At 39.8% G+C, this 14,544-nt stretch overlaps 1 protein-coding gene and 1 long non-coding RNA gene across 2 annotated transcripts in view; both read right to left on the bottom strand.

Moving 5' to 3' along the window:
- Positions 1-3,280: 3,280 nt before the first annotated feature.
- Positions 3,281-5,427, bottom strand: LOC311055064. Its single transcript, XR_014601752.1, has 2 exons — positions 5,288-5,427; positions 3,281-5,124 (listed from the first exon to the last, which is right to left on the bottom strand). It is a non-coding gene; the product is annotated as an uncharacterized lncRNA (long non-coding RNA).
- A 5,000-nt stretch (positions 5,428-10,427) lies between these two features.
- Positions 10,428-14,544, bottom strand: part of pax10 (paired box 10) — a gene marked incomplete at its 5' end in the record, with an annotated part of 6,098 nt that continues 1,981 nt past the window's right edge. The window contains 4 exons of the mRNA XM_084070620.1: positions 10,428-10,618; positions 11,607-11,751; positions 12,964-13,037; positions 13,730-13,889. Coding sequence (XP_083926746.1) covers positions 10,533-10,618; positions 11,607-11,751; positions 12,964-13,037; positions 13,730-13,889 — 465 coding nt within the window. The 3' untranslated portion in view covers positions 10,428-10,532. The remainder of the gene's footprint in view (positions 10,619-11,606; positions 11,752-12,963; positions 13,038-13,729; positions 13,890-14,544) is intronic.

Genomic DNA, 14,544 nt, shown 5'->3' with positions numbered 1-14,544 from the left:
GTTGTGAGCTTGTAGATCTGCTAGTCCTTTCCTTGACTTGCAAATGTTTGAGAACCAGAACCACAGGTTTAAACAGCATTATGATTCAGAAGCAAGGCCAAATAAGCAACTACACTTTAGAAACGGGCCCAAAAAACTGCAACGTGCAACTACTAATATTTACAAGCAACTGTACAGAAAGCCCAAAGTAGCTTATAATAAGCGGACATGGCAACACTGCCCCAGGACCCGCTGAACTTTTTCACACTACCATGTTGTGTTGTTGGCATTGCATTTGCAACACAGTCACACGTCACAGCGCGCATGCTCAGTTGCGCGAGGGTGTCGCTTGCAGTGGTGGGAAAAGTACTCAAATTCTTTAATACTTAAGTAAACTATCAATATACTGCAATGTAGAAATACTCTGTAAATGGTAAATGGTGCATTTATATAGCGCTTCTATCCGAAGCGCTTTACATTGATTGTGCCATTAACCCATTCACACACATATTCATACACCGATGGCGGAGGAAACCATGCAAGGCACCAACCTGCTCATCGGGAGCAATTAGGGGTTCAGCGTCTTGCTCAAGGACACTTCGACACTCCTCGCCGAGCCGGCTAAAACTTCTGGGAACTCAGATTACTTCGACACTAACTCTAGGGGAGCGCCCCAGCCCGGGATCGAACTGGAAACGTTGCGGTTTTCCAGTTCACATTACCCGGCCACTCTACCCCTGAACCACTGCCGCTCCCTTTTGTACTTATAACTCCTTTTAATTTTAACTCTGTTACTCCGGAATTAAAAATGTACTTGAGTAAAAGTACAAAAGTGTTGGTATCAAAATGTACTTAAAGTTCCAGAAGTAGAAACTCATTATACAGAAGGTCGCATTTCACACGTTTTCCAATGTATAAAATGTATAAAAATCTTTTGAAAATAGCAGATCTACAACCTCACCATGAACTTGTAGTTTTTTTGGGCTTGTTTCCAAAGTGTAGTGGCTTATTTGGCCTTGCTTCTGAATCCTAATGTTGTTTAAACCAGTGTATTTGTGCCAGGGACCGGGCCCCCATAGCCTACAAGATTTGTGTTTTTAAATGTTTTTAAAAAAAAATCATTTTCTTCAAGATTGTTTGAAAATAACAGATCTATCTCCAATCTCATTTGTCCTCAGGTGAGGTCCATCATCATGGCATATGCATCCAGATCTCAATCTCAATGCCATGCAGGTGTTTTGTGGTCAGTCTATCTTTCTTTTCCCTTGAGGGTTCAACTTAAGGGACTGTCTTGCGGTGTTAGGTGCTGGTTTGCAGAGAGTATGACCTAGGAGATATGTAATATCATCAACATCTGTATCAAATCTTATCCAAAAGCAAAACGTTTTCAGATGGGGCTTAATTGAGGCAATTAAGGTATTTGAGTCTGGACATCAGTAAAATGTTTTATAACCATAGGTTATGCTGTCAAGATCGTAATTGTCACTTGAGGCTAAAAGATTCAAGATTCTTTATTGTTTTTTATTGTCTCATTACAGGTTTCGTCTCCTCGGCATTGCAGCAACAAGAATAAAAGCAATAGAATATAATTTGACCCATTAAGACCTGAGGCTGATTCTACAAATGCCTTCTAAATCAGTAGTTCTCAAACTTTTTTTTTAATATATATATATTTGGCCGAGGACACCATCTGAAAATGTTCTGTGCCAGGGTCAGGACCCCCCCAGAAGAGAAGATTTGTGAAAAAAAAATAGCAGATGTACAAGCTCGCAGCACAGAATGAACCGACGCGCTGTGAGCTTGTATACCTGCTATTTTTGAGAACCACTGTTCAAAACCACTTTTCTAAATGTTGCTATATATATAATAATATATAGAGAGTATGTTGCTATATATATGTAATGTATATATATAGAAGCCCTATATAATATATAGGGCTTCTATATATATATATTATATATATATAGCTATATATATATGTAATTTAAAAAAAAACTCAAAATAGAGTACAGTAACAGTTGCACAATGTAAAATGCAGATGTAATGTGATGTAAGGCATTGGCTGCGGTGCTGCTTGTCATACGATAGCAGCTGGAACACTCTGTGGCCAACTTCTGCCTAACTGAAATTGTTTCACTTTCAGTTTGAAATAAACAGAATTGTAAGAGATGTAGCATTACATGCTTGATTTCTTTAGCTAGCTTTAGCTAATAGTTTCATATAACTATTGGGTGCCTGAGTTGGTCTTTTACTTTTCCATCTGTTACAAAGTTTAAATTGAACAACAAATGTTTGGATATTGTTTGTTGATCTAATAGCCTACAATCACACATACATGAAATTCACCCTCTACATTTGTCCCATGATAACAAGGCAGGTGCCTAACATCTCACTTGGCCAATGGGAAGATCTTTGTTTCTTTGTTCTTTCATCTTCCCATGATGGGAGACCAAGATTTGAATCCTTGTGGTGGTAACACATGCATGTCAGAGTAGGTGTCAGGTGGTACATTCCACAAAAGAGGCAGAACTTGTGTTGTACTATAATTACCTAATTGCAAACCCATTTCACTCGATAGGCGTAGACCTACAGAGTTTCGGTTCAGGTATTTAAGTTCATCAGCCCTGTGACACAGGAAGTGAAAGTCAATGATTTTATTTTCACATGAAGTCTTGACTTGTTGAAAGTCATCTGTGTGTTTTAGATGTCATGTTTCGGCAAAGCTCCGTTACTGGTGGTATCTCTAAGCCTGATTTATATGTCACGCACCATAAATAGCCGATCTACAAGCTCACAACGCGGCGCGGATGCACGCCTGTAAATCTGCTATTTTTGGTTAATGTTAATTAAATTGCATAATGGCTCCTACCATTATGCTCTGTTGTGCAGGGTCACGTCACTCCTCCAAAATCAAACATTAGGCTATGTAAAAGAAATCACATCCAGAAAAAAAGAACTCTGCTAACACCAACATACATATATGTTCATTAAAACTTTCATGACACTCTTTTATTATTTCGGTCTCACAATTGTACTTGTTATCTTTTCAACGTATAACTTTAACTTTAACTAGGTGGAGATACATGCAAAATTGTCTACATTCTGAGACTCTGAAGCTTTTCAAATGTATTAACGTTCATAATAATCTCTGTTAATCCATACAGTACATGTAGATGATCATATTAGATATACTAAGTGTGGTCATATTTGTAACTAAATAGTAAATACTGTACAAAACAGTAGCAGAGGAAAGAACAATATTTATCTGGCATCTGCTGTAAGATGTGAATGACAGAAACAATTGGCATTTAATAATATTTAATAAAACATCTCACAACAATACAGTGGCAAAAGTAACTAAAAGCTTTCACAGATTGAATTCACTGACTTACACACTTATTGTACTGTACATACACACATGTATAAGCAGACCCCACAGTTTTCCTATCTGTTCAACTGTTGGATTTTCTCTTTGATATTATAAATGTTGTTGGTGGAAACATATTTTCTCAGATGGTCTGCTGATATACTGTATAAACACCAGTGGTTCTCAAACCCTTTCATTTCAAGTACCCCCGTACTGTAACTCAGATTTACAGACCTGTAAGGGTCCATTTGGAAGCCCCTCAAGGAGACCTTAGGGTCCCTGGATCCCACTTTGAGAACCACTGATATACAGGGTTCAATTTGCCAGGAGGGGTGGGGGGGAATCCAGTGGCGTAAAGTAACTAACTACATTTATTCTAATAAGTACTGTACTTAAGTACAATTTTGAGTTATTTTTACTTTACTGGAGCATTTCCAATTTTCAGTACTTATACTTCCACTCCACTACATCTCAGAGGCAAATATTATGCTTTTACTCCACTACAATTATTTGAAAACTTTAGTTACTAGTTACTTTGTAGATTTTGATTATTATTACAACACATTCATTAACCACTTCAACACTATATACATTTCGGTGCGACGCATTGTGAGCTTGTAGATCTGCTATTTTCAAAAGATTTTTATACAATGTATACATTTGAAAACTTTACTTGTAATAGAGTATTTCTACATTGTAGTATATTGATACAATGATACTTTTACTTAAGTAAAGAATCTGAGTGTACTTTTTCCACCACTGGGGGAATCCATGCCTCTGCTTTTGATGTCCCCCCTCTGGTCATTCATTTGTATCACCGGTGGGGATATGTTTTATCCTGATTCTGGTCATACTGGAATAAATACATGCATTTCCTTTTGGGAAATGACATGTACACTGTCTGATATATATTTGATAATATCACAATTTAACAGTTTAATTAAAATGTATGTTAACCAAATTAACCATGGCATCCCTATTTTGGAAAGATGTTCAAAATGTGTCAGAATTTGACGAAATGTGTAAAAAATAAACAATTTAATTCAAAAATAGAAAGAACATCAGCTCTAATGTAAGCTCACAACGCTTCACGATGCATGCAATGCGTGGTTGCCTGTTGATGTGTCCCAGACCCTGTCCTCTCCTTTTTTCCCTTTTTTTTTTACCAATCCAACCCTGAATATATATTTAAAAAAACGTTAGGATGTTCTAGTGCAATAGTCCTCAACTAGTTTGGTATTAGAACATGGATTTTGCAATGACCACAAATTCAATTCAATTCAAGCCCCAATATTGTACAAAACAATGGCCCTCTATAACAGTTATTCTTTCTCTGTGACCCCATCAAAACATCTTATGTCCTACTTTCGGTCCCGGAGAACAATCTAGTTCTTTCATATCGCCACCAGATCCATGTCCACGATACATGAAAACTCCACTGACTCACAAATACAACACAGTGAAGTGTACAGATTGTACAGTGTACAGACATAGTGAACAGATTACTGATAAGAACATACTGAAGAATGAGGAGCACCGCAGTTGAGCTCTCTCTCTCTCTCTCTCTCTCTCTCTCTCTCTCTCTCTCTCTCTCTCTCTCTCTCTCTCTCTTTCTCACACACACAGCATGCAGCAAAATCCTCAGCACAGCCCCCCCCAAACCCTGCCCAGCGTCACCTCAATATCAAGACACTGGTACAAGGATTGGGAGAAACCAAACCAAGAAGAATAATACGGGTGTTTTTGGATCGTGGGGGTGGGAGGGGAGCTGCGAGAACCTAGAGAGGAAAATAAAAGGGAGGGAGGGGGGGGGGGGTTATCAGTGACAGAACATTCAAATACAGTAACAAAGTCAAACAGTGCAATTCAAAATAAAAATGTTGAACTTGCGGTGCGTTTTAAAACCTGAAGTCACACAACATGTCATTTTTGCACTCTTACCTCCTGCTCTTGCTCTTGCAAAGACATTTCCTCCCCTTCAAGTTTCTCACGTCGTCCGCTCCCCTCCTTTTCGTCTCGCTCAGACTCTCTCAGACTTCTTTATTTTTAGTCTACAGTGTGCCCCGTGTGCCCTCTGCCCCGTCCGGAGCGCCTTCTACCCCTCACTCTATGCCGCGCTCTCTCTATCTATCCCCCTGCCCGAGTGGTAACCCCCCTTTGCCCCCCCCCCCAAATCACTGTTCCTCTGAGCCGGGGGCCAATAGGGAGCCCGTCAGCGGGGCGAGGCACTTCCTCTGTGACAGGAAGCTAACAACAAACACCCAGAGACCACAGAGAGAGAGAGAGAGAGAGAGAGAGAGAGAGCAAGTGGTTGTTGATGACAGAGGGAGAGATAAAGAAAGGCAGATGTTTTGATTGCTTTTAGGGGAAATCTTTGGGGTCAGGGAGAGGCCAGTGTTGATAACGGCCATAGGCCAGTGGGGTCCTTGTGTGGGTGGGTTCCAGGGGGTCCCCAGCTAAAAGATTGGTAACTCTGAGAGGGTACAAATGGAACCCGTACCTTCTCTGAGTTATGGGGCTCCGTGGCCTAATGCATAGTAAACTGGGGGTCCTTGACATGACAAAGTTTGAGAATCACTGCTGTACTGTAGATGGTGGCTCAGAGTGCTGGCGGTTCACAGGTCCGCCTGCAAACCGGCAGCATGAACCGTGCAGTTTGATGCAGAAGGTCTCTATCGGTCGGTCGCCATTTAAAATCTCCGGAATTTGGCTTCCAAGTGAATTTACAGCTAGTTTCACAGAGTAGTTTTCCATTCCTAGATCACTAAAGCCAAAGAAGATTTAACTTCATGGGTCAGAGTCAGTGACCAATTCCCACTGTATTAAAAACCACTTAAACAATATATTTACTTTGTTGACGGGGGTATACCAGGGCTCTATACTTTTCAACCTCCTTCCAAATGTTCGCCTATTAGGACATGCCTGGAATTGGGATGCTAGGTTGAGGTTCATGTGGTTAATGGGTTAATAGGTGCTCAGATGTTGAGATAAGAGATAAGAGACAAGAGTACCATGTATTGTCATGAATTGTTGATTGCTTTATCCACCTATAATGGCTGGAAGAAGGATATGGTCACATGTCCCTGTAAATATTCTCAGTGACATTGACGTCTGGGATATTGTTAATTTCTTACCATGCCAATATAGAGGGTTTTGCTTATTTGTTCTGGAGTTGCTATAATGAAATGTGCCTTTCAGAGAGTTTTAATGGTACAGGACTATAGGGCATATATAGCAGTGGCGGCCATTTTGTGATTCCACAAATCGAAGGCCCATTAATTCTTCCCATAAAGATTTCCGAAACTATGTATATTAATTATTTTAAGCCTGGAACCCATCCAGGCTCCTGGTGAATCATGAACCATAAAACATTTGATTCTATGAGAAGAAAAAAAACAATATTTCATTATATGATGTACTATATTTAATAAGTACTCTTTCTTTTGCTGTTTTCAAATAATCTTTTTCACAGAATCAAATGTTTTATGGTCATGATTCACCAGGAGCCTGGATGGCTTTATTCCAGGCTTAAATTAATTCCAGGCACCTAATGTAGGCTCAATGTAGCCTGACAGCACGTCGCGGGTTCGACTCCCGAAAAAAAAAACTCTTATCTCCATATTTTAACTGTTTGTGTTATTTAGTAAATGAATGCCCTACTTGACAATACACATCGCACGAAGCGACGTGTTTCGAGCTTGTCGATCTGCTGCTTTTGCTATTTTTGAAAATGAATCCTGAAAAGTAACAGTTTTGGACATATGAGGTTTCCACCCGACAGAGACGATATATATTATTATTATTATTATTATATATATTATTATAGTGAGTTTTTGTAGGGACAGTAGTTGACATGAACATATACACACTGCAAATCAATGGAGGGTCATACATCATAGAACCACATAGGAACTTGCATTGTGGACTTGTGGAGTTAGAAATACTGTAGAAAGAGAGAGTGGCTTCTGGATTTTTAACCACTATATACTTCGACATACGACAAATAGCGGAAATAGACAATCAGGGCAAAAATATGCCTATAATCTTTTTTCTGTTACTGATTTCAGCAAGCCACCACCAGTAATTGTCATACCAAAACATATTGTAAAAGAAAGAAAGAAAGAAAATAAGAGAGAAAGAAAGAAAGAAAGAAAGAAAGAAAGGGAAGTAGGATGATGGGAGACGATGGAGGGATGAAGGGAGGAGTGCTGATTGAACGATAGTCATGGGTCCGAGTTCAGACTTTGTAGATAAACAGTAGAACTGTTGGGTGGGGGGTGGGAGGGGTGGAGCCAGCAGGGTCTTTGGGGGATAGTTTGGACGTGACTGTTTAACAGATTATCTCTGCTGTAGCATCCTCTCCACATGCCATTAACTCCAGCTTTAATTGGCTGGCATCACCATAGAAATCCAACAACGTGATTACAGTATATGACCCTATATGGTCAGAGCTGGGAGTGCTTGAATGAACAGGGATGAGGGCAAGGTTGAAAGAGTGTGTGTGTGTGTGTGTGTGTGTGTGTGTGTGTGTGTGTGTGTGTGTGTGTGTGTGTGTGTGTGTGTGTGTGCACGCGCGCGCGCACACGCTCGCGCAGTGGTGTAAAGTAACTAAGTACATTTACTCAAGAACTGAACTTACGTACAATTTCGAGATATTTTTACTTTACTGGAGTATTTCCAATGTTCAGTACTTTTACTTCTACTCCACTACACCTCAGAGGCAAATACTATACTTTTACTCCACTACAATTATTTGAAAACTTGCGTTACTAGTTACTTTGTAGAGGCTACAGGCTCGCGATGCAACGCATTGTGAGCTTGTAGATCTGCTTGTAGATCATTTGGAAAACATGAAATGGAAGATTTCGGCATAATGAGTACTTATACTTTTGGTACCTTAAGTAGGCTACATTTTGATGGCAAAACTTTTCTACTTTTACTCAAGTATATTCTGAAAACCAGTACTTCTTCCACCACTGTGTGTGTGTGTGTGTGTGTGTGTGTGTGTGTGTGTGTGTGTGTGTGTGTGTGTGTGTGTGTGTGTGTGTGTGTGTGTGTGTGTGTGTGTGTGTGTGTGTGTGTGTGTGTGTGTGTGTGTGTGTGTGTGTGTGTGCGTGTGTGTTCACTGTGTTGCATGTCTCCTGCAAGAATCACATGTCAGTCAGAGCTTTATTCAGTGGGTGTGGTGATATACTGTAGTTAGTAACAAAAACAGGAAATCCACAGGCACATAGACAGGAAATGCTACTGTTAAGTGAGAGAGAGTGAGATAAACATGAAACTTTTATCTGAGAAGACTTTCTGGAAACTGAAAAGTGATTTGTTATGAAAAAATGCTCCTTTTGTAAGCAAAACCGACCCAAATTATGAAGAGAATAACTTCTACTCACGGCAGTGACAGCCAAATCACACGAAATCCAGTTTCAAATGTAGATGTTTGTCGTCGTTTTATTCTAGGTTTGTACAGTTTCACAAAAGGGAAATACACAAAAAACAGTAGTCATCTAATGACACCCGTTAACACTCAAATGCTCTTAAATACACGCAAAAATGTCACAATGCACTTTACATTCACACGCTCACACACTCACCCACACTGTCACAGTGCTAATATTGTCCAGGTGAAATAGAGGAAGGGGTGGGAATTCAATTTGAACAAAGGGACGGTGACACAAACCTGAACAAAAATAGGTCATCACAGCATGGCTATAAGCTACTATCCTTTATCACTAGTTGAGGTTATTGTCTTTTCTCTTGATTGTCTTCTTAAGTTGGAGTTCTGCTTGATTGTCTTCAGCTTGACCATACAGTAGGTTATTGTTTAAATACTGTAAGATCTGTCCTTGTGTAGAGATGAAGTCCAGGCTGAGTTCATATCGATTCTTGATTGTCACTGAATGCCTTGACTTTCACTGGTGACCCTGCACAGTAAATCCTCTATTTTAACTCTGAGTGTGCACAAACGGAACCAAATAGACCCGTAAGGGTCATTTTGGTTCCATTCTGTACACTCTCAGAGTTACACATCTGTAAGGGTCCATTTGTACACTCTCAGAACAAAAACGCTCTCAAATGTTTGTGATTGTCACTTCAGATCACGTTGCTGTCTATCATCACTTAAAAAACAAACGTCTACCTTTATGGTTCTCACATTTGGGCCAATGACCAAAGATGGTGGGAGAGCAACTTATCAACAAATGAGTGCAAGAGGACACAGCTATGATTTGACGTATCACAGTATAACAAATGCAGTATCATAACACACTGTCCATTTGTCAAAATGTCACAATGATCTCATGAAATATGCATGTCTATGGCTATTAGAGCTATTAATCGGTTGTTGACTTTTCCTCCATGATTGCTGTGGATTAACGAAACTATTCTCAACTTCATTAAAAACACAGTAACTTTTACTGGTGATTCTATAGCATCTGGTTGGCATTTGGTACTCTTACTGACAACCTATTGTTCACATTTCAAAACATACATTTGATATATTCTGCACATCAATCTCACACAGTTTTCCCCATCTTGCACAAACATGTTCCATGACACTTACTCCATGTAGTGTTTAACACAGCTCAGTGAAATATGAGTGAAATCTAAAACTGAAGCCTGAATGAGTTTGATGTGTTTCAAATTATAAGTTGCATCATATATTTAGTAACTTGCCCTTTTATGGAATTCAAACCTATACAAAGCATTACATAACCAACCAAATGAACCACAGACTGGAGTTCCAGACTCTGTTTGAGAATGATTTGAAACTAAGTGACAGAATACAGTTCAAATGCAGTGTTATTGAAATGTGTCTTTCTATATGGGGGCACCTGAAGGTCAGTCAGATGAGTGAAACAGCAGCGTGCCAATTTCCTGTCTTCAAAGCGTCACATTGCTGTGTCACGTCGGTTGGATTGACTTCAGTTGTGCTGCATTACGTCAGAGTTGTGTTGAGTTTCTGTCCATAGCTGAGCTTGTGTAGCACTGTAACTGCTATTAGAGATCATTTATACAAAAATCAAAACAATTTCAGTTTTTCAGGTCAAAATCAGTTGTTTTTGTCGAGCGGCACAGTACGTTGTCCCCACTGCAAAATCCTATTGTTCACAGGATCTTTGTTTTGGAGTCGGTAGCCTCAGAGATCTGTGTCCAGAAATGTCATCCACCCATGAGATTGTCATGTTTTTTACTGAAGTCTGGTCCAGTATTGTCCCAAATCCTGTTCACTTCCTGTAACCTGTGCTGCTAGTGACCCACCAGGAGACAGATACCCTGAGAAAGACAAAGGCAGACAGGGACACATCAACAGCAAGACAAGACAGTGAATACACAGTAATATCCTCAGTGTTTACATAACTCTGAGACTGCACACATCTGGTTACATCTCAGTAAACTTAACTCTGAAAGTGTACAATAAATGTAGAGGACCAGGCAAAGAAGGCCACTGAGGATACAGGTATCTACTGTAGCTGACTGTCCTAACTAACAGTATTCAGCTGTCATATGGTAGCTATAGATAGAGGTCCACTTTTGGGTGCAATGTAGCCTATAGTTCCTTTATATTGGGTTTAATGGGGTTATAGTAGTCAGTGAAAATGTAGCAATATGAGAGGCCATCTGAGGCTCCTTTTACTCTACAATTCAGCGATTCCCAACTTGTGGGCTGGGGCCCACTGGTGGGCCATGAGGATATTGCAAGTGGTCCCCCAAATAATTGGCAAAACACTAGGACTTCATTGATGACATAAATATTAAAAGAATATGTAAAAAACAACAACAACTGAGTTTTCATTGTGATATCGATAAAAATGAACTTTAAGTATACTATACTTATTCCATTGAACCAAGCCAGAACACAATCGATTGATTGATCACTAAAATAAACATGCTCTAAAAAGGGCCGCGAACACTTTTGAGATTTTCAAGTGGGCCCTGATCCAGAAAAGGTTGGGAGCCTTGGGAAATCATTTTTTGAGTGCACCGAACATTTGCCTGGTTTTCTCTCATGGCAGTGTGCTCCTTCATTTATTCTGTTTTGTTTACTCAATATCTAACCATTATATGGGCTTGGCTTTCAAAGATACAAACAGGCACATTCACGCACACACGCACGCGCGCGCACACACACACGCACGCACGCACGCACGCACACACACACACACACACACACACACACACACACACACACACACACACACACACACACACACACACACACACACACACACACACACACACACACCAGGAGGAGCAGACTCACCTGTGCTGGCGTTGGCAGAGTGAGAGGGGTGCAGGTGAGGGGAAGGGTAGGGCGGGGAGTCAAACTTGCGTGGGAGGGAAGGGGGGCCGGAAGGAGATGGAGGGAGCATGCAGGAGTAGGAGGAGGTGGACTGAGGCGATAAGGACTGGAGAGAGAGAGGCATGGGGAGGAGGAGGAGGAGAGATTAGACCAGAGCAGGCAGAGAGAGAAAAACAGGAGAGACGAGTGTTAGAAAGAGGGTTTATTTACAGGGTACACTGTAAAATCCTTACAGATGGATAAAATAACACTGAGGATTTTATTGTGTAGAGGCCAAAGTTCAGTTTGAATTCAGCCGAGTAACTGTAGAGTTGAAATGGTAGATGGTTTATAAATGTCAAGTCTGTTTTAAATGTTGTCTCTTCGAACTACAGACAGATCTTACCTTAGTTTAACTACAGTACATTTCCCAATAGCTTGTGGGTAGCTTCACAATTTTCAGAATGATGCAGCTTTCAATTAGTTATATTATATAGGTATTTTTACACTAAAGCTGGTATCTTGACAGTTACATCATTACAATTTCTGTACCACATCAATATAAAATAGCACAACAGATGAGTTTTGAGTGCAGTTTGTACATCAAAGAGAGAATGCTCCATCTCCATTCATTTGTAGCTTTTACACATACTATGTTGATTCTATCGCTGTCATAGCATGTACTGTATTAGGAATCAGGCTAATATAGAATTACTCATTCTCCATCTTTGATAATATGCTTTATATCAAACACCACAGTTGAAACTTGGCCGAAAATTCCATTTGAAATTTAGATGCAACGATGACCTAACCTAACCTAACCTCACCACAAGAGGGCGACATGACACAAGCTTTCTATGACGTTCATTATTCTATTTACAATGTTATGATTGCTTTAATGTACAACGTGTTTAGAACACTGATTACAATTTAGAACATGTTCACCTCTACCAATATTATAACAATTTGCATTCATAATATATTTTCAACACATAGCCTATTGCAAGCTTTTTGGGCCTTATGAAAGAAAGAAAGAAAGAAAGAATGAAAAAGAAAAACATGGAACAGGAAAAACTTGATGTAGAAAGTTATTTGTCCATGGTAGGATATCTCTTTGTTGATTGTTTTCATGTATGTGGAGTGGCATTAGTAGGAAAGAAGTGGACAGGAGCTTGGCAATGTCTCCCAGCTGGATTAAAAGTAGATTCAAATAGACAATAAATATACTGAAACTAGAAAAAAAAAAAGTGTGTGTGTGTGTGTGTGTGTGTGTGTGTGTGTGTGTGTGTGTGTGTGTGTGTGTGTGTGTGTGTGTGTGTGTGTGTGTGTACTACAGTACCTGCATATTGGAGAAAACTGAGAGAGAGCCATAGCCAGAAAGAGAGGTGTCACTGCGACTGCTGTGCATTGAGCCTGGCATGCGCAGACACACACACACACACACACACACACACACACACACACACACACACACACACACACACACACACACACACACACACACACACACACACACACACACACACACACACACACACACACGTTAAAATATATGATTCAAATAAGATCATATAATGAGTTGTGCCTTAAAGGGCAATCCCCCTCCTCTACTGATTGGTTCGTTAGGGAGAGTGTCATGTCCTCTATGACGATGTTTCCCAAACTATATGGGTCGGGACCCATTTTTGGGTCACGGAAACATTTTTATGGGTTACAATCTAAATGTTTATGGCTCGCGAGTAAATATAACAAATTTTACGTTTCCCTTATTTTTTTAAATAATTATTATTTTTTCAAAAAATTCAGAAATGTTTCCATACATTTAAGAAACCCAAAGACAGCCAATCTACAACCTCATAACGCGTTGCGTCGATACAATGTGTTGAGAACTTGTAGATTGGCTAATTTTTTTTTTTATCGCCCATACTGAATTTTTGTACGTTTGGGTCCCGGGAGACACTAAATGTATCTTTTGGGCCCTTGAGCTGAAAAGTTTGTCATTGTTTGTTGACATGTATGATGGATGGAGGCGTCCGTTCTATACTTTTCTATTTCTGCGGGTCAAATACTGTCCATGCAATATGATGGGATTCAGAGATGTGTACCTGAGGCGTTGCCATGGTGAGAGTGATAGACAGGAGAGTTGAAGGAGGTACTGAGAGGAGTGGGCGTGTGCTGGGATGCAGAGGTCCCACCCCCTGACCTCCTCTGATTACGAAGCTTCTCCTCCCGCCTCCATTTGGCTCGCCGATTGGAAAACCATACCTGCCAATCAGTCAGTCAATCGGTCAATAAATCAAGCTATATCGTGTTTATTTACTTTGTGTTTTTTTGCCTTACAAAGCAATCACTCTTTCAAAATGTTGTTCATGGCATCCTAGTATCTAATCATGTAGAAATGCCTTAAAAAATAATGGTATCAAAAATAATTTGTTCAAGGCAAGTCATGCAGTGTTACAGCTGATTTAATACAGTATATTATGCAAACTACCTACACACTATAGCAGTGTTTCCCACACACAATGGGTCGGGACCCATTTCTGGGTGGCAAATCTATTTTTATGGGTCGTGAGTAAATGTCCCTTTTTTATTTCCTACCATTTGTATTATTATTATTTCAAATGACTACAAAAATATCAGAGATACAAAATTCTATATTCAATAAAAAAAATGTTTTTTATAAGATGACATGCATACATTTATCATTTTTTTACAGAACCGTTTTCTGGGTGTAAACATAAATTATACAACTATCACTAGCTGAAAGGTACAGAGGTGAATGGGGAAATAGTGAATGGTTGTACTGAGCAGGTATAGTTATTGAGGGTTAAATGAAGGTGAATAAAAGGTACGCATGTTTTGAGTGGGTCTGGTTCACCTCATTCCTATCCTTAAATCCGGCCCAAAGACAAGCAATAAA

Source organism: Gymnoscopelus microlampas, assembly GCF_963454915.1.
Source record: "Gymnoscopelus microlampas genome assembly, chromosome: 11".
NCBI classification, from domain to species: Eukaryota; Metazoa; Chordata; class Actinopteri; order Myctophiformes; family Myctophidae; genus Gymnoscopelus; species Gymnoscopelus microlampas.
Note: the sequence above shows the minus strand (reverse complement) of the source record. Positions and strands in the feature narration are given on the sequence as shown.